Raw genomic sequence first — 22,618 nt, 5'->3', positions numbered from 1 at the left:
AGTTTCTAATATAAAGCTTTGAGTATGAAAGCTGAGGTTAATTCGGTGACCAAAGACAATTTGCAGAATTTTGGTAGAGGCTTGGACTTTGATAGAGTGAATGAACTCCATGGTTAGGAATGAAGTAGGGGATTTAGTCACAATTCGGTCAGATACTGTGCGCAAGTCAAGTCATCCTGAAGGTCAAACTTTTGACTGGATACTGTAAAATGATATCAGAGCGAAGTATTCAGTCACTTATAACATGGAACTCATGGTTCGTTAGAGTTAATGCATTGAATGTGCTCTATGACCAGAAATAAAGATTTAACGGCTCTCTTCAGTTCTTCAAAACTCACCCTTTTTGGGGCATAAGAAAATAGTGGCAAAGATTATAAATTAAAGATCACAATAAAGCTATTTTTATCATGTGAAAAAACATTTTTATATTTTAACAATGGGAAAGTGAACACGCGGTCCTGCACCAGGGACAAGTCTGAGAGAAATGATTGCCACTCCCTCAGACATTTTTGCCTTTTCATAGGGGCACGACAATCATTTCGCGACTTGTGTCTAGGCATAGGGGCCACACGCATGACCAGGTAGCATATTTTCTCCCTTTAACAAATTTTTTTTTTTTTTTTTTTTGGAGGGGGGGGGGTTGGGGTTAGTGTTTTCTCATTTAACAATTAAGTCAAGGTATTTTATGTTGGTACATTTACACATGAAGGGTGAATATGCAATTTAGTGTTAAATATGGATAACTTATACTTTTTTTTCAAAACCGTAGAGGATGTTTATTGTCAAAAAGCAAAACGGTGTGTCGAAGAACAAAAATTCCCAAGTGAGCATTCAGTTGCAGAATCGTTTTCGTCTGCGATTCTCTAGTGCTTCTCACAAGAGGGGAGTAAGATCCACCTAAGGCACTTGATCGAACACTTTATCTGGATGGGATCCACTCTCCTCTTGAGAGGTACTAGGGAACCATCGGTCAGGGACCGCATAAGAAAAAAATTCTTCTTGTTACATCACGTTGATATTGATGAACAAGCCGCAAAGTAGTGTCGGAAGATCGAACGTCACTATCGGCGAGCAACGTGGGTGCTTCTTCCAAAGATAAACACCAGATGCAATCGAGCTAAGTAGTAAATAACAAGTTAAGAATAGAATCCACTATTCCACATGCATAAACGAACAGCGATTCCTTCCCCTCCCTCATATAATGTTCACATTTAAAAGCAGTTGTGGAAAAAAAGGCAAAATGGCTTTCTGTGGTCATTGGTGGTCGGTCCAGGCGGGTTTTGGTCCGGCTTAATGGGTCTCTCCCCCCTTACTTTAAGATCATGCACTTGATTGATTTGTTTAAGTAATTGGTCTTCATACGGTAGGCTAGACATGATCCCTTTTACAAACGGTGGTTCGATTTTGGTCTTTAGTCGGGGTAAATGGTGTTTTCCTCAAATTTTACTTCGGTCTCTTGAATGAGGAAACTATTCTACTTTTGGTCCAGGTGAAGATGGATTCTATCAGTGTCTTGGTAATCCAAAGACTTTTAAAAACAAATGCAAAGATTGCAATGCCAAGAACAAGAAAAAGAAGCAATCAAATTAATTGTCTCTCCAGATACATCTTTGATAAAATGAGAGACTGCAAAGATCTTCAATTTGACTTGGAAGGATGCATCATTGCATCTGATAGTACTATTGGAGAGTAACCCCAACCTGTTCTTTTAAGGAAAAGAATAGAAACCATTTACAATTACACTATTCTCTAAAAGAAAAATAAAAGATAAATGTAAAGATTTATTTGATTTGATTTGGCGATCATTTCTTCATCACTAGCATCACTTATATAGACTTGTTTGAATTTGAATTTGAACATCTTTAGGTGGTTACATAACTACCCATAACCTCCTTCACCACTTTCTCACTTTGTTGTTCAAATTTAAAAAAGGAACACATTTCATGGCATGTGCAATGCACGATCTTGAAGTATGCGTGGTCCTTCGATCAATGACCGAAAATGGGGTGTAAATAATGCCCCTTGCAACCACTGTGGACGATGCTCATAAAGTCCATTGTGGTTGCATAGAATTTTTGCCCCTATTTGCATTTGTTTCCCTTTGACCGGCTGTGTCCATTATCGTTTTTTCAATCACTGACCGTTTTTGGTCATGATCATTTCCTGATCGTTTTCGATCACAAACCTATTTTCGGCCATTGACCATTTTTTATCATGACCATTTTCTAACCATTTTCGATCATTGATCATTTTTTGATTATTTTGTCAGTCACTGATCGTTTTTCAATTTCTGACTAACAAGTCAGTCTTGACTAAAATAGATTTTGATCTATTTCTCTATTGATCGAAATAGATCAAAAATAAAATATAAACAATTATCAAATTGAACACTTACGAATAAATAAGGGCTTGTTGATGATAAATGTTTAGATTGATTTGATGTTTGCACATTGCTTATACAAACGTTTGCTTCTGACACCAAGAAATTCATCAAATTTATCTACTTTCTACAACAATAGCAAATTAGCAATAGTCGGGTTTAATCAAACTCATAGGGGGTTGGGCTTAATCGGACTCTTAGGTGGTTGGTACTGGTCAAGCGTTTGTCTAGTAGAATCCTCGCATCGGAAATGACCAAATATTATTCAGTCCTGGCTTGAGCGTGGGTCGGTTTCAAATTTTCTCGGCTAAGGCCTAGAATTGACACCCCTACTACGAGAAAAATGATATGTTGATTCCAAAGTTTAAAATCCTAGAATCAAGATCGATCAGTCCTGGTCGGTCTAGATCAATTCAGATCGACATATTCAAGGATCTAGGTTTTTTCTTTTTTTTTCCATATAAGATCAGGCTAAGTTGGATCGGAGAGAATCGAGATCCTTCGATTGTTGTCAAAATAGGCTAATTTGATGTGTCAAGGTGTTTAAATCTTTGCATCTTCTTTTCGTTTCAAATTTATAGGGTACTGATGGATTTTGATCAACTCCAATCAATATCAATTTGATTCAGTCCAAATTAACCAAGTTGCCGATTCCGATTACTTGAGTAGTGATTTAGAAAAAGATCTTCTTCAATTCTCTAAAGGTGCAATGCGGTGCAATTCGAGGCTAAGAGCTCGACACGTGGAAGATGTTAACTCCAACGGTGCTAAACTAGAGAAGAAAGAGAGAGAGAAAAAAATTGGGTTAATCGAACTCAACACCATTGGATTTAACATCTTCCATGTGTCAAGCTCTCAACACCGAACTGCACTTTTAGGGAATTGGAGAGGATTTTAAATTTTTAATCCTTATGATTCAATTCTCCAACCCAACCAGTCCGGACACCACCACTCAGAAAATTATCCCATGCGATCCCCGTCCGGTACAGCTCCCTAGTGCCTCCAATAAGAGAGGTGAATCCTACCCGAGTAGTGTATTTGGACAGGGGGTAAGGTGATCATTTCCGCCCCCTATGAGAGAAATTGTAGGAACTGTAACGAGCAGGAACCGCAGGGATAAAGATCCCCACCATTCATCTGAACATAAAATACTAATATAAGATCCTATACTTGGTGACATCACAAAATCGTTGCCTATCCCAAGGTTCGAGGAAGCTAATTCGACAGCCTCAACCAATTTCGATTCTGCCGACCAACTTTTGACACCCCTAATATTGAGAGGGATGGGCTGTGGCCTGTGGGCAATTGGATAAGCTTCGGTGAATTAACATCTTTTTTTTAGGAGTTATAGAATCCCACATTGGCTGTTTGAGATCCAAGTTTAAAAGTCCAGATTCAGTATCCAGACCGGAATCAACCTAGATCAGCCTCAGAATAGACATAGATCGGTCCGGATGAACCTCGGAATTGACATATTTCAGGCATCTAGGGTTTCCGTACAGGATCAACTTGAAGCCGGATTGAGAGGAATCGAAATCGGGCGATTTGATTCAGTTTTTAAACTCTACTATTGAGATCTTGGATGTGCCTTCATATACTTGTTTGAATATCCTCGTGTAGTAACCAAGTAGTTCAGATCTGCTACACACATGGGGATGGGTAGGGACACATCTGAACCCTCCATGGGGGTATGGGACCGGATTCATAACCAAGTGGGGTTACTACTCTGAAGTCTGATCTCATTCATCTTTTTATCTAAAATCTTTTGTACTTCCTCTGAACTCTGAATTGAATTAATAAAGCCTCCCTATGTTCAGTTCTAATTAAAGAAGGAGAAGATAGAAATGGAAATTTAATTCCCTCACTTCCTTCTCCTTCGTTCCACTATTTTTTCTCTGAATCCAATCTACTAATCCCAATTCTGCTATCTGCCTAAATACATAGGAAGTGCGTTAAATACCCATTTCAGAACAGCCCAGCCCAGCCCAGCCCATATCTAAGCCCATCCTGCCAAATTTTCTATGCCCTTGTAGAATTGTACAATTATAATTGTCTCTCTGAATTACTAATTACATCAATTTCTTTATAAAGTTTCAGGGAAAAAAAATAAAAGAAAACGAAAAAATCCTGCTTGCTTCGTTGATAACCATGAAAAAGCTCAACCTTTAGCCTAACTTCTTGTGTAAGCAGAGTAAAAGTAAAATGGGCATCACATAAAAGTGAAGTTAGAGTATTTCTTCTCTTTTTTTTGATAACGAAAGATCAGCAGAGTATACAACAATCTAAAGACTCTGTTTGATATGCATTTTTGGAATGCAATTTAGGTCGATTTTGCATTCTCAGACAAGAAAACAAATATTTTTAACATCTGAAGATGTGAATGGACCTAGAATGCATACCAAACACAACCTAAATTCTCTCTTCCCTCCCCCTCCAAAAACACCTTCTCTCCCTCTCAAGATCAATTAACAGATTATCCATCTCACAAAGACCCGACACCTGGTGTTGTAAATTAACATATCATTTGGTTCCATCACCACCAAAGTGGCCTATAAACATCTCCATAAAATCTCAACCAGGAAACACTGTGGCATGCATTTTTCTCATGTGATATACCCATCTGAATCTGGGCTACAGGACCTTTGGCCTTAGATTTGACCAGATCCCCATTACTCCCCAAAATGTTTCCTTCTAAATATGTTCCAATCCCTTTCATCCCAACAAAACTTTGTGCTGATGAACTTTCAGTGTTATAGTAATTTCCTCATACTTCATTTGGAAACATAGAAATCATATAGTTGTGAGAAGATCAAATCCAAATCCTACGACCACCGAGATATGGTTGAAACTGATCGAAACCATTGAAACCCGGTCAAATCCAAGGATTTTATAAAATTCCTCTTCAACTAGTCTCGAATACCTGTAAAATCGAGTTAACTCGATGATTTTGACAGATTTCGAACGAGTTTTTCTTCCATGCTTTCATCTCAAAACAAAAGGGTGAGTTTTGGTTATTTTGACTCCTATTGCACATAAAACCTTTTGCTAAAAAGAAAGAATGTATATATACGCTTTTATAGGAGTCACGAGTCATTTGGAGATGGAATAATTATCACCTCCAATTCGGATATATTGGTCGCATGCAAGAATGGAATAAGGGTATGACAGTCATTTAGGAAGAGCTTTATGGACTTATATGGAAGAAAATTATATTTATGAATTTTCTAAATCGACCTGGGGCATTTTTGGTAACTAAAGGTCCTCGTTTTCACACCACTCTCCCAAGACCTGAACTGCCTCAACCCACTCCACAGCACACTTAACTGTAGCTCTTCACTGTCCCCTGTCTTTCCTAATTTGACAAAGATACCCATGGCCGTGAGCTCTTATTCTTCAATTACAGTTCTTTACTTCTTTTTCTCTATAATTCTAATCCTATTGTTTGGTTTGCTTGCTTTTCTCACCAAAGATTGAAGAAATGCAGAGGCAGAGGAGTTTCTCCGTCAAACCCTCAAGATTTCTGGTCCTCTCCTTTATCATCTCTTCCTCCCTTCTTCTCCTTCTCTTCTTCTCCATCTGCCTTCTCAGAAACAACCCTTCAATCGCTCAAGAAACCCATATCCAGCTCAACACACCCTCCCTTATTCCGGATCTCTCACCCATCGAAGTTAGTGGGTCGATGGTGTTCAGTGGAAACTTTACAGGGAGTGAGGTAGAGAACCCATTTCTTTTAGATGCCCATTTCGGTGAATCAGATGATTCTACTGGGAATGCTGTGGTTTCAGTTAATGAGAAGGTTGAGAGTGAAGAGAATGGGTTTACTGTCACAAACGGTAGGAACTGTACTGAAGCTGAAAAGGGTTTCTTGGAAAGTGAGCAAGAGCAATATAGCAAATCTGAAAATCCATCCGAGAAAACTGAAGTTTTAAAGGATCAGAGGATTGAAGCAAAGAAAAATGAGTGTGATTTTACAAATGGGAAGTGGGTTTTTGATGAGAACTATCCCCTGTACACAAATAGTTCATGTCCCTTTATAGATGAAGGTTTTAATTGCCAGGCTAATGGAAGATGGGATCGTGATTATATGAAATGGAGATGGCTACCACATGAATGCAACATTCCAAGGTACCAATTATTTCCCTTTTCTGTATTTTAATTCTGGAAATGTTTGCTTTATTGAAGCTAATTAGCTAATGGATTCGATGAAGTCTAGAATCTAGATTGTCTTATATGTTTGGATTGAGAATGGATTCTGGGTGTCGGTGGTTTGTACTCAAGGTTCGATGCAGTGAAAATGCTGAAACTAATTAGAGGGAAGAGACTGGTTTTTGTCGGCGATTCAATTAACAGGAACCAGTGGGAATCCATGCTATGTTTATTAAAAGTAGCCGTCACTGATCCAAAGAGGGTTTATGAGACCCATGGACGAAGGATCACAAAGGGGAAGGGATATTACAGCTTCAAATTTGTGGTAATTAATTTTGCAAGAAATAGTTCTTAATTCTTTTTGATTCTTTGAACTTAAAACAAGTTTCAGGTTTTTGATTGTTGGGCTGGATTCTGTAGGACTATAGTTGTACAGTTGAATACTATGTTACCCACTTCTTGGTTCATGAAAGCAAGGCTAGAGTGGGGCGTAAGCGTTTCCAAACTCTCCGCATTGACACCATTGATAAGGGTTCTTCAAGATGGAGAGGAGCTGATATTCTTGTTTTCAACACTGCACATTGGTGGAATCATTACAAAACAAAATCTGGGTAAGTACCGAATGCAGAGAAGGTAGCCTCTGGATAAGGTTTCTTTATTAGCAGGAAAGACAACTTATCTTATCTTCCATTGCACACCATACCAGAGTGAATTACTATCAGGAAGGGGATCAAGTTCATCCCTATCTTGAAGCTTCAACAGCTTTCAGAAGAGCTCTGACGACATGGGCAACATGGGTTGACAAACATATCAATCCAAGGAAGACCCAAGTTTTCTTTCAAAGTTCAGTTCCTTCCCATTTCAGGTTAGTATATAAAAGAAGGGAAAATGAATTTAATCTCTTCTTCTCCTCATGGTTGCTCAGTGATGTTTTGTTTATTGAATAGGGGCGGCCAATGGAACTCTGGAGGACACTGTGGAGAGGCCATTCAACCACTTAATGATACCTCACATGTAAACTACCCTCAAAGGAATATAATTGTGGAGGAGGTCATACAGAAAATGAAGACTCCTGTAACTTTCTTGAATGTAACTAGTTTGTCAGAATATAGGATTGATGGTCATCCATCGGTATATGGAAGAAAACCAGTGAATAGCAACCCTTCAAGAGTTCAAGATTGTAGTCATTGGTGCCTTCCTGGTGTTCCTGATATCTGGAATGAATTGTTGTATTTTAACTTGCAATCTAGACAAAAAGGCAGAGCTCCCCTGAATAAATGAATAGTTTAATTGTTCATCTGTGTGAAGCATTTTTCCTTTTTAGATTTCCAACTTCTTGTGTTGGTGGATGTATAAAAATTCCTACTTTCGAGAATGGATCATCTGCACGTACCAACAAGTGAATGTATATGTGAGAGTCAATCACCAGTTCTATTTTTGCCATTTATAAAGGGAGGAAGGGTTTTTTATGGAAACAAAATTAAAATATGATTGATTCTTACATGTACGTTTACCTGTTGGTCCTCGGAAATAGGAACCTTTATAAGTGCAGTGTTTTGCAGATTTTACTCGTGGGAGAACAGTACTGAATGAATATGGTCACACAACCTTTACTGGTGGGCTTTTGATCGATATTTTAAAGCCCCTTCCACCCCACGCCCACGGCCTATTCTTGCGTCTTGCTTGAATTAACATAAGCCACATTTTAGTAACACTCTAGCGGAACCTCTCAGAAAAAAAATCCTCTTCAGTGTAGTGCCCTGCAGTACGGGTCTGAGAGCTCGACATATGGAAGATGTTTCATCCAACCGTCCGAACTCGATTGACCTAGTTTTTTTTCCTTCTTAAGAAATTATAGAGGATTTTAATGCTAAGTCTGTTTTTTAACCTCAAGTGCATAAAAATCATGTAAAGTGTGGTTGGTAATACCAGTCCATTTTTATACTCACGAGTTCCTTTGAAAGGCAAAGGTAAAATATTGGAAATATCTAAAAATAGGAGAGAGAAACATCTAAATTTATCATTGATTTAATTATTATTTTTGTCTTATTATATTTTTATAGGGAAGGTTTTCATACACGGCCTACAAAGCCGTGTATGTGAGAGAGTCTCTCACAAAGAAATGAAAAAATCATAAATCCCCACCCATTAATTAATGTCTTGAAACTCCCACCCTCTCATATACACGGTTTACACAACCGTGTATGAAAACTTTTCCCTACTTTTATTGTGTTTTTTTTTGTGAAAAAAATTGGATATGGTGTCATCCTCCTCGGAGCTAACGGCTCAACCAATGGAGGCCCTGGGATGTGAGGGACGGGAATTATCCTGGGGGTGGAGAGAAGCCACACAATGTCGGGCACAGGGTTAGCGTGTCCAACCTTTACCTAATTTTTTTATCTTTTCTTTTCTTGGCATCCAAACATAGTTTTGGAGTAAAAAAAAATATTCCACACAGTCTCTTTCTTTTCTATTGGTTATCAAACGTATTCGTTTCTCACATAACTGCTCCTCGAAAGCATAATAAATTTGCAAAAGTGCTCTTCCCTCAGAAACACTGAAAACATTGTCACAGTGGCTTGGTTTCTTTAACTTCATAACATACTGATTTCATTGGCTAATTCGAATTGAATTGATATCTGAACTGTACAGTAGGAGGGTTTGGCAAGGCCTGTTGAACTGCCCTCTCTGTGACCCAGCTCCTTTCACTCAATAGCGTACTGGTGTTTAAAATGTATGTTTTGTTCTAAACCATCTGGGCCTGCACAGTTCTGAAAAGTTGCAAAGATCAATCTTAAAAATCAAAAAAGAGAAAAAAAATACAATGAATCAAATAGTAAACAGAAGCAAGCGTCCCTGAACAGTCGATAATTTTGAGAAAACTCAATCGAAACATTGAACCACCATTTCTTGCATGTCGCCGTGTCTAGAGTCATACCCTTTTTGTGCTGGGACTAGCTGAACTAGCGAACCATCTCAATTATTAGGTCCCTTTGTTGGAAAAAATCAAAGATTTAATTCATTGATTGAGCCACTTTCCTTGACCCAAGCAATATTTGGTTGCCTAGTAACTAACTGAAGATTGAGAGTTGAGACTTCTGTGTCTGTGGCTAATAGTAAAACTGGTAATTAATTCCCATCTACAAGAAAACCCTGAACTTTGTGTAAAAAAACAGTGCTATTGGGCCCTATGAATTCCTTTTAGAGATCAATGGAAAGAATCTAATCTTATTACATTTAACAACCTTCCATGAGTTCACAATGTATACATGAACCCATATACAAGAATTGTGTGCTTGCATAAGCATGAACACACCATTCTCTTATTGGGTAACATAAGTAATATAGATGTAACAGACATTAATGTAAATGTAAATATGTGAGGTCTTTCTTTTTTCTTTCCTTTTTTTTAACCTTTGTTGATTGGTAAATAAAAACATAAGAATTTGTAAAAGCTGCAGCCATTAGGGCTGACAAACTATGGGATTTTTTGCTTCAGATCTGATCCAATAAGGGCTTACCATTAAGGGTATGATCAGATGCAATCATTGATCTGATCAAGTGTGATCTGAAAAAATTCGACTGATTGACAACCCTAGCAGCCATCAATGAGATTGGTGTTTCTGTGCTCGGCCATGTGATACTAATGAATCATCTCTTTTGGAACCCTCTGGCTTCCGTGCCCATGCTGGTGCATGATCAGGTCCATAACGGTAATCATAGAAGAGCTCTTCACTGGCTTCAATATGCTCCTTGGCAAAAATGCCAACTCGATGATCCCCAGCTACCAGCATAACCTGTAGAAGCCAATAGTGACTCAAACAAGACAACTAAATTTCGCACACCTGTGGACATGACATACCTTTGCATAACAATTAGGGTTTGAAGAGTGGTTTGCGAATTTCAGTTTGTCGCCTTTACGATAAGCATCAAGAACAGACTGCAAACAACCACTAACAGATTTCATATACAGAATAATGCTAGAATTTGAAACTCAGATGAAAGTTGTGAAATGTATTATACTTCATTATACTAAGAGAACTGAAACTATGATGACTACTATTCCATTAAAGAAAAAGGAAAAGAATACAATGACTACAGCAAATCAAAGAACGAAGAATAGTTTGAAAAAAAAAAAAGATTCAGAACCACTTGTTGCCAGTTCAGTTTGATACTAAGAACAGTTAATGAATTAACTAAGAAAAGTCTGCTGCAGGTTTTTCTACAGTTCCTATTTTGGGACTCAGTTTTTCTACAGTTGAATTGGTTGTTCCAGTCCTCCAATACTTTTTTGGATTCCCAGCATTATCTTTTCCAACTATTGTGTCGTGTAGACATGGAATGGCTGCTGCAATTAGACATATATCCCACAAAGGTTTTTTGGCTTCAGAAGTTCATACCCTTGGAGTATGAGAGGATCATTGATTGGAGTATTTTTATGTCAGGTATATACACAGGCCTAGTTTTCCATTCTTGGAGGATTGCAGTTTTGAAACAATTCTGAAATGTGTAGCTGACACAGCCAAAAGGTTTTTTCATGTCTGCATCTAGTTATCCCCTTTCCATGTGGCAATTTTCAGCCCCTATAGCCTTATGCCATGTGACAAAGTAGTAACTTATTCATGCCTCGTTTCTTGAGGCACTGTTTGTGGTTAAAAAGAAATGGAATGTAAGTTCATTTGTTATGGAGTTTGTTTTGTCAGAGGTAGAAAGAAGTCGATGTAAAGTTCTACGGAGGGGCTGCTATTTATGCCCAGAAGCTGTAAATAGTAACAAAAGGGCGTACCCAGTGGACGAGGCTTCCGGCACTTCGGGGTCTGTGGAGGGTCATAATGTATGCAGCCTTACCCCTACTTTCGCAGAGAGGCTGTAGATAGCAACAGGAAATGATTATTTCCCAATTTTATTTTAATTCCGAGCATTTTTTATCGAGACCCTTAAGAAAAATTGAGACTATATCTGGGGTATTGTTAAATTTAGACTAAATGTTCAAAACAAGGTGGCATGGGGCTATCATTGGCAAGGGAACTGTGCATATGCCTGATTTTTTAACATTTTGGATCTACCACATCAGCCTTCCATGTGGCAGAAAATAGGTAAGTGCAGACTTCAAAGTCCAGAGTTTCAGTAGAAACAACCATTAGCCCAACATATAATATAAATATAATGTTAAACAGTTATAGTTTCCCCAGAAAAAGAATAGTTAAAAAGAGGGGGGAAAAAAGGAAGGAAATTTAACCCAATATCACTTGCCTGATCATTCAAGTCAAAAAGGAATGATGAATTCGCACGGTCATAAATCTTCCCACGCTTATCTGCCTCACGGTGGGAGATCAGTTCACCAGTGTATTCTCCGAGATAATCATTTTTGTTAACAGGGTTCTGGAATCACATAAAATATTTTTTTGAAAAGAATTAGAAGGAACATATAGAGAAACAGAAGAGGAGTCTTGTCTTCACACCTTTATAAAGGCTCCCCATCCAGCAACATCAGACCTCCCCAGAAGGATCTGAAATTTTGAGATAGCAGTTAAAAATGCAACTATTGCCATCATATAGGTTTCATATATGAAATAATAATAATAATAAAAAAACTGCTCACTCGTTGCTGTTGCTTTAGAAGGAGTTTCATGTTTCCACATTGATAATCATCTCCTCGTCCTGGTGGCTCACCTAAAGAGCCATCCCCACAGCTGCATAAGGTGTGCAATACCGTAAATGAAAGTCACACATAAGAACTCCCCTAAAAAGAGACAAATCATGCTATCTCATTTGGTCATTTATGTTAAAAAGTTGAAACTGTAAATTCTTTACCTGGCTTGAATATGGTCAAGTATTCAAAACTTTAGGGTTGAGCAAATTTCTACCAGAGAAAATTAAGCCAAAGAGGGTTTCCACTGGACCAAGTGGTCGCGCGTTAGAGTTAAAAATGCCTCTTTGCGAAAGCAGGGATAATGCTTCGTACATTATGACCCTCCCTAGACCCCGCAGTGGCGGGAGCCTCGTGCACTGGGTACGCCCTTTTTTTTTTAGGATTTCCACTGGAAAACTGAACTATACTGTAAATTCTGAGAATGTGATAATTCCAATGATTTTCTGGACATCTATAAAATACTGACCAATGTGTATAAACCATTTGTGGCAATTCTTTGTTAAGTCTTTGAAAAGGCAGAATCAACCAATCAACTTTTTTTTTTTTGAGGGAGGGGGGGGGGTGGATACCAGACCCATAGAATGAAGTTGCCGACTTAAACATAAAATATAATTGAAATACGAAGTCATTACCTAACCCAGCAATTCCTACATACATCTGGGTCACATTCACGGCCAGCTGCAAAGCATGGGCACTGCCGACTTCTGCACTGACTTTTGGCACAGTGGCATCCCCGGAACCGATTTTTACAGCTCTTTGAACACCTGAAAATTTAGAAGATAATTCCAAGGATTATGCAAAAATGGTGACCTGACTAGGTACACATTACAGGTCAGTCTTCAGGGCTTATCTCTTTCCCTTGTTTATGGATGAGTTGACTAGGCATATGCAAGCAGAGGCCTCAGGAATATGTTTTTATTTGGTAATGACATAGTCTTGATGCGATGTACAGATAGATGCTTTAGAATCAAAGGTTTTAAAATTTGTAACAGCATAAGCTGGATTAGGGCAGGGCATGTGGAGACGTTTTGTAAAAGTAGGAATAGAAAAAAGGAAATTAAATTGATGGCCCAGATTTGAAACTAGATAGATCATTTTCTTAGTTTGGTTTCATCATTCATAAAGAATTAACGGAAGTTGTTTCTTGTAGATTCAGAGCAGGCTAGATGAAGTGAGATTGGATGTCATTACTGCATTAGCAATAAACATTAAAAAGGAGATTATAAGTTGTGAACATGTAAGCTCTCTTCTCTTCCACATCAACTTTGACAAATATTAACATGAAATATCCCAAGCTCTATTAATCTAATTCCCTTGATATAATACTTCAATGAGGACGACATCACATAAATACCATCTACCTTCAACTATATTTAGCATAAAATATCCTGTTGATAGAAATATATATATTTTTAAGTTATTATTTCTTGGTGAGATATACAAAAAACTTAACATACCCACAGTACTTCTCACAGCAAGTTCCGTTATGCAGACATGAGCACTGTTTTCCACAAAAAAGCTGGCATGCACATGGTGTATACTGCTTACAGGACTGATGTTTCCCATCTGCAATTCTTTTGCGAATTGATGGATGACCAACAGATTTCCAAGTATATTTTAGCTTCCTTGCCCTTCCCCTTCGACGGAATATTCGCGATCTTGTTGGCAACTCTTGATCCTAATAACAATGTGATTTAGAAAAACGCACACACACGCGCTCACACACATTCACACACACACACAGATAGAAAGAGAGAGAGAGAGAGAGAGAGAGAGGAACAGCTCTAAGTTGGTTGTTGGGAGAAATGTCTCAACAAGTATCACTGAGAAAGACAAATATTGCAAACAGCCTATGAATCTCCACACATAGTAATTGTTTAGCGACACCAAATCTATTGAAAAAACCTGTCAGCAACAGATTAGCAATCCTATGTTGATTTATTGAAAAGAAGCAATTGGAGAGGGCTGGGAGAGGGGAAGTAACATTATTTAATGATATTCTCCAAATTTGAGGGTTGTATTTCAGTGTCAGATTGGGATTTGGGATCCCCCACCTTGTGTTGACAAATGCACACCAATCTAAAGTTTTTGAGTCAGCCTTCACATCAGTGGACCTCATGAATCATGCCCTATCCATTAGAAAGGATTGGGTAGAACAATTTTTTTTTCTAAATTGTTTTTTGACAGAAAGGGAATAATCACCCTAGGCAATGTACAAATGCCTAAATGATATGGAACAATAATAGGACAAATTTCATTTCCATTGCAAAGAGAAAAGAGGTGGTCAAGTATGGTAATTTAGCTTAACTCAAAAAACATAACAAAAGAAAAATCATGAGAGACCCTTGAGAAGCGGATATGCTTTTCCCTTATTGGTATTAGTGTTGTCCTATAAGGTGGTGGTGTCGTGCTTACATGCATCCCCACACGATTTCCATATTTTCCCTTCATATTGACTTAAGCTTCTTGAGAGTCTTGTTTCAGGAGCTGTTAAACTTTTGGGTTTTGTGCAGATAAAGTTCACTGAAAGAAACAAGGATGTACCCCATATACAGCTCATGCTATAATCATAGTCCATCTATGATATAGTGTTTATAGAGAGAGCTATCAAAACTAGCAAATGAATTGCATAATTCCACCCAATGTTTGTTTGGACATCAATTATTTCCTTGTGATCCCAAGTCCCAAACATTAGATATAGGTAAAATCTTTTTTCCCCCAAATGAAAAAGGCAAAAAATACAAAGAAAGAAAAGATTTTCCGATGCAAACCGTGTATTCTGCATCAGCTTTTCCATTGTCTTCCAGGCATGCATTTGGCTGAACATCAGATCCATGTGGTATTGCAGCTCCATCATGAGCCATGTGCATGTATACCTCCATACAGGTCTTTAAGCCAGCTAGTAGGTTTCTAGCTATAAGGCAACTGCAAGGAAGAGGATATATTTTAAGCATAAATACAAATATAAACTCAGATAATTAGAAGACATGGTGTAGAAGAGCGACCCAGTTCAAATATACTCCATGAAGCAAATACATTTCATCACCAGAAATGTATCTACTCTTCACAGTTGAACTACTAATCACAAATGAACTACATTCAGTAATTAAAAAATATGGCTTGCATATGAAACTACAGCACTAATCTAGAATTACATTTAAACATATTCTGCAAAATATGCATTGAATAATTTATGGTTTGCTTAAATTTGTAACCTTTTTCTGATGGACTTGATGGATTCTGTAAACATTCACTCTTTTAGATCCTTTTCTGCCGTTAATATATTCAAAGTTGCAAAATTTCGGTGTGAGAAATGTACCTTTCTACATCAGGCTACACTGCTTAGATACAAAAAAGCATTGACAGACAAAAAGGAAGCTAGATTTTTGGAAGGTAATCCTCCAATTTGCTTTGTACGAGACACAATTATGCGAGTTTATAAATTCTGTCTAAGAATATGTCCTTGGAATTCTCATACCTTCCACTTGGATTATAAGTAAAATCTTGGTTTACCTCAGACTAACTAAACTCCTTTGATAAAGAAAGGCATGAGGAGAGATAAGTCATCAAAAGTGATGATTGTAAAAATATCCTATATTTTCTTCATAATTATGTTCAGTCTTAAAGCGTTTCCCCTTCTCTTGTTCCCTGTAATAGCTGATATTTACATCTATTGAAATTACTACAAGAGAAATATAGGAATTGGAGACCAGATTTAGAGCTTCTTGTAGAACATTCATATATGGAACATTAAATGGATCATTGCAGGGGATCTCAGAAGAAATATCAACCACCTGACTGAGCAATGTACTTTTACACCAATCCAATTATCCACATGCCAGTTGCATGGTCGAACTTGTATAGCCAATATCTGTGCATCCATGTGTGCCGCAAATTAGGTCCCTCTCTGCATTAAGGAGCCAAGGACCAAAAGGTGACACAGCTCTACAAATTTAATGTAGAGCTAGGACACAACTATCCTAACACCAGACAGGATCATAATAGAACCCAATATAGGTACTGATTTCAGACTTACGAACAAAATGTAAATATGAACTCAGTAGCATTAACAGCAGTTTCTGACAAGCCTTAGAACTCCCAACAGTATAAACAATAAGCAGCAGCCTATATTAACCAATCGCAGAGCACACACAACAGTCCTATATTACCCAATCGCCTTTCTCGAGGACAAGAGCGGAATGTTGAGCAGCTATGTTGCGGATCGTAGCTAAGTTGGGTCAATGCCCTAGAGTTTGTGTCTTTGTTGTGTTCTCCTTCTTCTACTTCTTATTACTAATTTTTTGTTTCTATTGGGATCCATGTAGCCGACCCCATTTAGTTGGGATAAGGCTGAGTTATTGTTGTTGTTGTCTGAAATTAATTGCAGCAGCAAAAGAGGAGGAAAAAAAGGGGGGGGGGGGTAGGGGTATTACCATCGAGTGTAGTGGTCTATGGGTGGAATCAGATCTCCTAGTTTCAGGCCAAACTGATGGAAAATTTTGGAATTATACCAGTTATTGATCTAGGGCAGAAATCTGGACATTTTTTATAACTCACGAACCAGACCCCAGATGAGATAATATACTGGTCGAGTGGTGCTTCTATGACACTGTTTTGATCCTCCAAATATTTGTTAGAGTTATTAGATGTTTTGGTCTAAGGGTATTTTAGGAACTGGTTACGTTCTAGCAGTCCTACTATGTATTTTCTTTCTCGTTTCCTTTTTTACCTGTTACCTCCCTAGGGAGGTGGATGTAATATGTTTATTATTATCAATGAATCAATATAGTTGTGTGGAGAAGACTCTCACAGAAAACAATTAAAACCGTAACACCTTCTTCTCTTCTCCCTTGTTTCCTTCTTCCTCTCTTCTCTTCTTCTTTTCCTTGTAGCTCTAACCTAAAAACTTAACTATATTACCCCAAGCGGATGGGTGCTTGCTTAAATACGATAACTCGAAGTTGTAGCAGAATTCAAAGAGAAAACCCAAACCCCAGCTGCTGACTTGTATCTCTGATCAGAAACAGTAATAGCAGCAACTAGGGGCTTCAATATAGACTTAACTAGATAAACAGCAGCTTCAAATAGGGCTCAGCTGCTCTCAGTTATACTCAGAAATTGAAAACAAAATAAGGAAGAAAGAGTAAGCGATGGGAGAAGAGGAGAAGGGGAAGGGATAATGGCTATCTCGCCCCATAAAGTCTCCCACCTCACAGTCTCTCACTGCACAATATTGCACAAAAGCAACAAGCTATTCTTCATTCAAATCGTTTGAGGGGTATGTCCCCCCTTCATCTTTAATTTATAATAAAGCAATTACAATAAAAGCTCTCCATCCATGGGAGAGATGGACAGTAAACGAAACTCCCTATGTTGCTATTGCATTGATAAGAAAGACCTTTGTAAAAAAGAGAGAACTAAAATTAGAAACTACCTAATCCCCAGTTCCAAGTTACAACCAAACTGGAAAATAATCAACTTCTTAGCAATGGAAACAAGATAAACTCATAATAGAAACAAAGACAATAAAGATCTTCTAAGAATTCCACGCAAGTTGTTCATGGGACCCCACTGTAGCTGTCAAATCTTCCACATATTAACCTCCATTCAAGATTGCAAATATAACCTGAATTATCTCCACGATATGAAAAGAATGGGGCCCATCAAGAAATTTGGGAATAATCACCTAAAATTCTGGTCGGTATTTCTTCCAACTGGGCAAGGTCATTAGCTAATATTTCCCTAAATAAACTGCTAGCTCGATCTCTTCTTTGGACAGAATCAAGGGGCTTAATGTGGTCCAAGTTTTGAACCAGTTACATGCTGGTTGGATGGTTCAGAGTATGGGCCAGAATTGACCCAATTTGAAAACAATCCGATGCCCCCTTGCTACATAAATTCCCCTCCCGCCGATTTAGAAAAAACTCAACCTCGAGTTTTGAACATCCGAATGACCACTTTGGTGTGATGAAGATTAAGCTGCAGTCCATAGTAAAACTCAGGCAGTCTGAGACATGAATGTAGTCTAGAAGATGAGGTGCTCGTTCTTCAAAGTATTTTAGGGGAATAATGAATTCCTAATTCTCAACTGAGCATCTTCAGATGTGTCCATAGGGTCGTCCATGAATGTGCCTTCGACCTCTTCAAACTCTGGTGCAACGTGGAGCTCTTTTGGTTTCTCTTCCTAGTGGTTCTCAATCAGTTCAGTTGATACTTCAAGGGCTGGCTCTTCTGTGACGTCACACAGTGCTGAAATCCCAAAGGAGGTGCTATATATAAGTCCAAACGTTGCAGCATTCGATCCATTCGTCTGTTCAGTTACATCCCGCAAGAACATAAGTATGAACCTGTTGAGATGTGTTACCCGATATTATAAGGGTATTTTTGGTATTTTATTTATGCTTTATTTATGTACTTTTGAACAAGGGTAGAATTTTAATTTGGGCTGTGACACTGTTCACGTGAACAGTGTTTCCCTTTGTAATCTCTTTTATTATTATTATTATAAATAGAGAGCTTGACTGATCTCATTGATCATTCAAGCCATTCACGAAATTCCTGTTTTGTTAACATGGCATCAGAGCCAAATACACTCTGATCTAGGTTTTCAAAACCCACCTCCCTCCCTTCAATTTTTTTTCTCCTTCCCTCCATTGAGCTTCTTCCCTTCTTCTTTCTTCCTTTCTTTTGGTTCTTCTTCTCCCATCAGGGCAGCACTACTGAGGTGATCGTAATGATCTAGCTGCTACCCCAACATACCTCCTTTTTTATGCCTCTTTTTTGGATCGAGTGGAGCTGAAGAACTGTCTGCGATTTGAAGATTCCTATTTTTTCTGGAGATCAGGCCTCTACATCTGTTTCGGCTGCATCTTCTATTATGGGATCTTTATTTGATATTGTTCTCAGCCCCTATTCACTTCATCAGATTGGTTGAAGACCCCAGCCCCTTATCGATCTCTCTTCTCAGGGTTTTTTTCAAAACCCTGACATTAATCGATCTTGGGGTTGGGCTGCTGGTTCCTGCTGCATCTGATTGGCACCCTTGCTGCCTTCATTCGACATCATTCCCAGCCTACATATCTGAGATTTTTTGCTCCAATACAGCCCTCTTCTATTGGGGGTTGATTCCAGAATTTTTTTTTTGGATATTTTTTGGCTGTTTGCTGCTTCATTGAAGATTGGTTACCTGCTGTAATGACTGATTCAGATTCTTCTTTGGCCTCTTCTGGCATTGATGGCCAGCCCTGGACTGATTTTCTTCCCCTTGCTGCCCCAATCAAACTTGATGGCTCTAACTACCTGAAGTAGTCTCGGTCTACCTATTTGATAGTAGCTGGCCGTGGCCTCACTGGCCATCTTCTTGGGACAACAACTAAACAAGTGGAAGAGGGTTCTCAGCCCAACAAGTGGTTATCTAATGATGCGATGGTGATGTCCTACTTGATCCATTCTATGCAAGGGGATATCTCAGACAATTTTCTTCTACTGGACACAGCCCATACTATCTGAAATGGTGCCAAAGAGACTTATGGTCGCACGGGGAATGATGCACAGGTCTATGAGATTAGAAAGAAGGCTAATGCCACTACCCAACAGGAGCTCTCTGTCTCCAAATACTATGCTGCCCACAAGAACATGTGGCAGCAATTGGATCATTACTCCGACTATCAGCCCTCTACTGCTATTGATTTGACTGCCTATCGCAAACACGTTGACAAAATACGTGTCTATGATTTTTTTGCTGGACTAAATATGGAGTTTGATCCTATTCGGGTGCAAGTACTTGGGCAGTCCCCTTTTCCATCCCTAGAGCAGGCCTTTGCCTTAGTTCATAATGAGGAATCTCGTCGGGCTGCTATGCTGCATTCCTCTACTGTTGATCGATCCGCCTTGCAAGTTGCTTCCAGTACTCCTTCTCTTACCACTACTGATGGTGGTACTGCTGTCCCTAAAGGTCCTGTCAAGTGTGAACACTGCAACAAGCTCTATCATACTAAGGCTCAATGCTGGAAGCTCCATGGGAAGCCTGCTGATTTTGAGGAAAAGAAAGCCCGTGGGAGGTTTAAGCCCAAGGCTCATATGGCTGATTCTCCTACTACTGTTGCTGCTGCCCCTTCATCTGACATTGGGCTTACTCAGGATGAGCTCCTAGCTTTCCGTTGCATGCTACAGGCCTCTTCCGTTGCCTCCACTACGGCATCTGCACCTGCTGCCCCTCTTGGTTCTAATTTTGCCTCAGGTACTCCAGTCAGTAGTCTGTGTGCATCGGTTGTATCCAGTTCTTGGATTATAGATTCCGGTGCCACAGACCACATGACTGGCTCCTCCCATGTATTTCATCTTTATTCTCCATCTTCTGGCAAAGACAGTGTTCGAGTAGCTAATGGTTCCTTTTCTCCTATTAATGGGAAGGGTTCCATACGCTGCTCACCTACCCTTTCATTAAAATCTGTTTTGCATGTTCCGTCCTTTTCTACCAACCTTCTCTCTATTAGTAGTCTAACTAGAGATCTGAACTACAAACTAACTTTTTTCCCTTCTCATTGTGCCATATAGGATCTGGAGACGGGGCGCACGATTGGGGGTGGTAAGATGCAGGGTGGTCTCTACTTACTTAACCCGGGTCAGCCTTTTACTTTGCATTCGGCTTCCTCTACAGCTCATCATTTACAGTCCACCTCGTCCCCTTTCCTTCATCTCTGGCACTGTCGACTTGGTCATCCATCCCTTAGTACTTTGTCTCTTTTGTTTCCGCACTTGATTAAGCATTGTAATAGGAATGAGTTTTTATGTGAGGCTTGTGTTTTGGCCAAACAGACTCGTTCCAGTTATTCTTCATTAAATAAAAGAAGTGACTCTCCTTTTGCTTTGGTTCATTCTGATGTGTGGGGCCCTGCCCGTTGTACTTCCCTTTCTGGTCATCGATGGTTTGTCTTGTTTATTGATTGTTATACTCGTGCCACTTGGGTGTACATGATGAGCCATAAAAGTGAGGTCTTCCGATGGTTTCAGTTATTTCATCGTATGGTTCAGACCCAATTCAATGCTACCTTGCGCATTTTACGCAGTGATAATGGCAGAGAGTACATGGAGGGTCAGTTCGAACTTTATTTGGTTGCACATGGTATTATCCATCAGACCAGCTGTGTTGACACACCTGCCCAGAATGGGGTTGCTGAAAGGAAAAATAGACATCTCCTTGAGGTAGCCCGGGCCATTATGTTTGCACGGCAGGTTCCTTCTCACTACTGGGGTGATGCCATTCTTACCACTTCTTATCTCATCAATACCCATGTCCTTGATGGTCGTTCCCCCGTTGATCTCCTCCAGGGTTCCTCCTCCTTTGTGGTTCCCCCCAAAGTTTTTGGTTGTGTTTGCTATGTCCGCAATTATCATCCTCATGAGAAATTTGATCCATGGAGCATTCGGTGTATTTTTCTGGGCTATTCTGCGACCCAGAAGGATACAAATGTTACCATCCACCTTCTCATAGTACTTTTGTCTCCATGGATATTGTCTTCCATGAGTCCTTGTCATATTATTCCCAGACACCTCTTCAGGGGGAGCAGGATCAGGATTTTGAAGATGTGTCTGCTATTCTTCTAGCTTCTATTTCTATTCAGGGGGAGCCCTCTGTAACTTCAGCTCCTACTGTGGCTCCTATTCAGGGGGGGCGTAGACCAATTAGTTAAATCCCTGTTGATAAGGTATATACCCGGGAATGCACAGGACAAGTTGAGATTACCACCACAACCACCTCCACAATCGTCTGCACTTGATCCAGATCCAGACCTTGCTACATCATCTGGTAAGGATCCTTCCCTTGACTTACCTATCGCTGTTCGTAAAGGCGTTAGGTCATGCACCCAATACCCCATCTCCAATGTTATTTCCTACGATGCTTTATCTCCTTCCTATCGTGCATTTGTTTCTTCTCTTTCCTCTGTTTCTATTCCTCAGAAATAGCAGGAGGCGATTGCAGATCCAAAGTGGAAAGCAGCCATGATGGAAGAAATGATGGCCTTACTTAAAAATGAGACATGGTAGCTAGTTGTTCTTCCTTCGGGTAAGAAACCAGTCGGGTGCAAATGGGTATTTATTGTCAAGCAGAAGCCAGATGGAACAGTGGATAGATATAAAGCCAGGCTTGTGGCCAGAGGCTTCACTCAGACTTATGGGATCGACTACTAGGAGACATTTGCCCCTATTGCGAAGTTGAACACTGTTCGGGTCTTACTGTCTTGTGTTGTCAACTTTGGCTGGGACCTACAACAATTGGATGTAAAAAATGCATTTCTTCATGGGGAGTTGGAAGAGGAGGTTTATATGGATGTTCCTCTGGGTTTTTCCTCTGAAAAGACCCATGGGAAAGTTTGTAGGCTCAAAAGGGCACTCTATGGGTTGAAGCAATCTCCATAGGCATGGTTTGGTAGGTTTCA

At 39.3% G+C, this 22,618-nt stretch overlaps 2 protein-coding genes across 3 annotated transcripts in view; one reads left to right on the top strand and one right to left on the bottom strand.

The window, feature by feature from the left end:
- Positions 1-5,791: 5,791 nt before the first annotated feature.
- Positions 5,792-7,817, top strand: LOC122660113 (protein trichome birefringence-like 6). The gene is made up of 5 exons (XM_043855295.1): positions 5,792-6,505; positions 6,659-6,851; positions 6,947-7,137; positions 7,233-7,391; positions 7,474-7,817. Exons 1-5 carry the CDS (start codon positions 5,859-5,861, stop codon positions 7,805-7,807), a joined length of 1,524 nt encoding a protein of 507 aa, XP_043711230.1. The 5' UTR covers positions 5,792-5,858; the 3' UTR covers positions 7,808-7,817.
- A 2,096-nt stretch (positions 7,818-9,913) lies between these two features.
- LOC122659648 (histone-lysine N-methyltransferase EZ3) overlaps positions 9,914-22,618 on the bottom strand; it is a 33,340-nt gene continuing 20,635 nt past the window's right edge. For both annotated transcript variants that reach the window (XM_043854745.1, XM_043854746.1), the window contains 8 exons: positions 14,951-15,104; positions 13,637-13,857; positions 12,812-12,943; positions 12,129-12,219; positions 11,989-12,036; positions 11,780-11,908; positions 10,389-10,466; positions 9,914-10,323 (listed from right to left, as the gene is read on the bottom strand). In XM_043854745.1, coding sequence (XP_043710680.1) covers positions 10,132-10,323; positions 10,389-10,466; positions 11,780-11,908; positions 11,989-12,036; positions 12,129-12,219; positions 12,812-12,943; positions 13,637-13,857; positions 14,951-15,104 — 1,045 coding nt within the window. In that variant the 3' untranslated portion in view covers positions 9,914-10,131. The remainder of the gene's footprint in view (positions 10,324-10,388; positions 10,467-11,779; positions 11,909-11,988; positions 12,037-12,128; positions 12,220-12,811; positions 12,944-13,636; positions 13,858-14,950; positions 15,105-22,618) is intronic.

This window comes from Telopea speciosissima, chromosome 4, assembly GCF_018873765.1.
Source record: "Telopea speciosissima isolate NSW1024214 ecotype Mountain lineage chromosome 4, Tspe_v1, whole genome shotgun sequence".
Taxonomy (NCBI): Eukaryota; Viridiplantae; Streptophyta; class Magnoliopsida; order Proteales; family Proteaceae; genus Telopea; species Telopea speciosissima.
This window is presented reverse-complemented; position numbering and strand designations above follow the sequence as displayed.

Bases quoted from the DNA above. Each gene is read 5' to 3' on its own strand.
- LOC122660113 (XM_043855295.1), top strand. From the start codon at position 5,859: ATGCAGAGGCAGAGGAGTTTCTCCGTCAAACCCTCAAGATTTCTGGTC. The intron at 6,506-6,658 runs GTACCAATTATT...TTTGTACTCAAG, and splicing joins CATGAATGCAACATTCCAAG to GTTCGATGCAGTGAAAATGC. The intron at 6,852-6,946 runs GTAATTAATTTT...TGGATTCTGTAG, and splicing joins ATTACAGCTTCAAATTTGTG to GACTATAGTTGTACAGTTGA.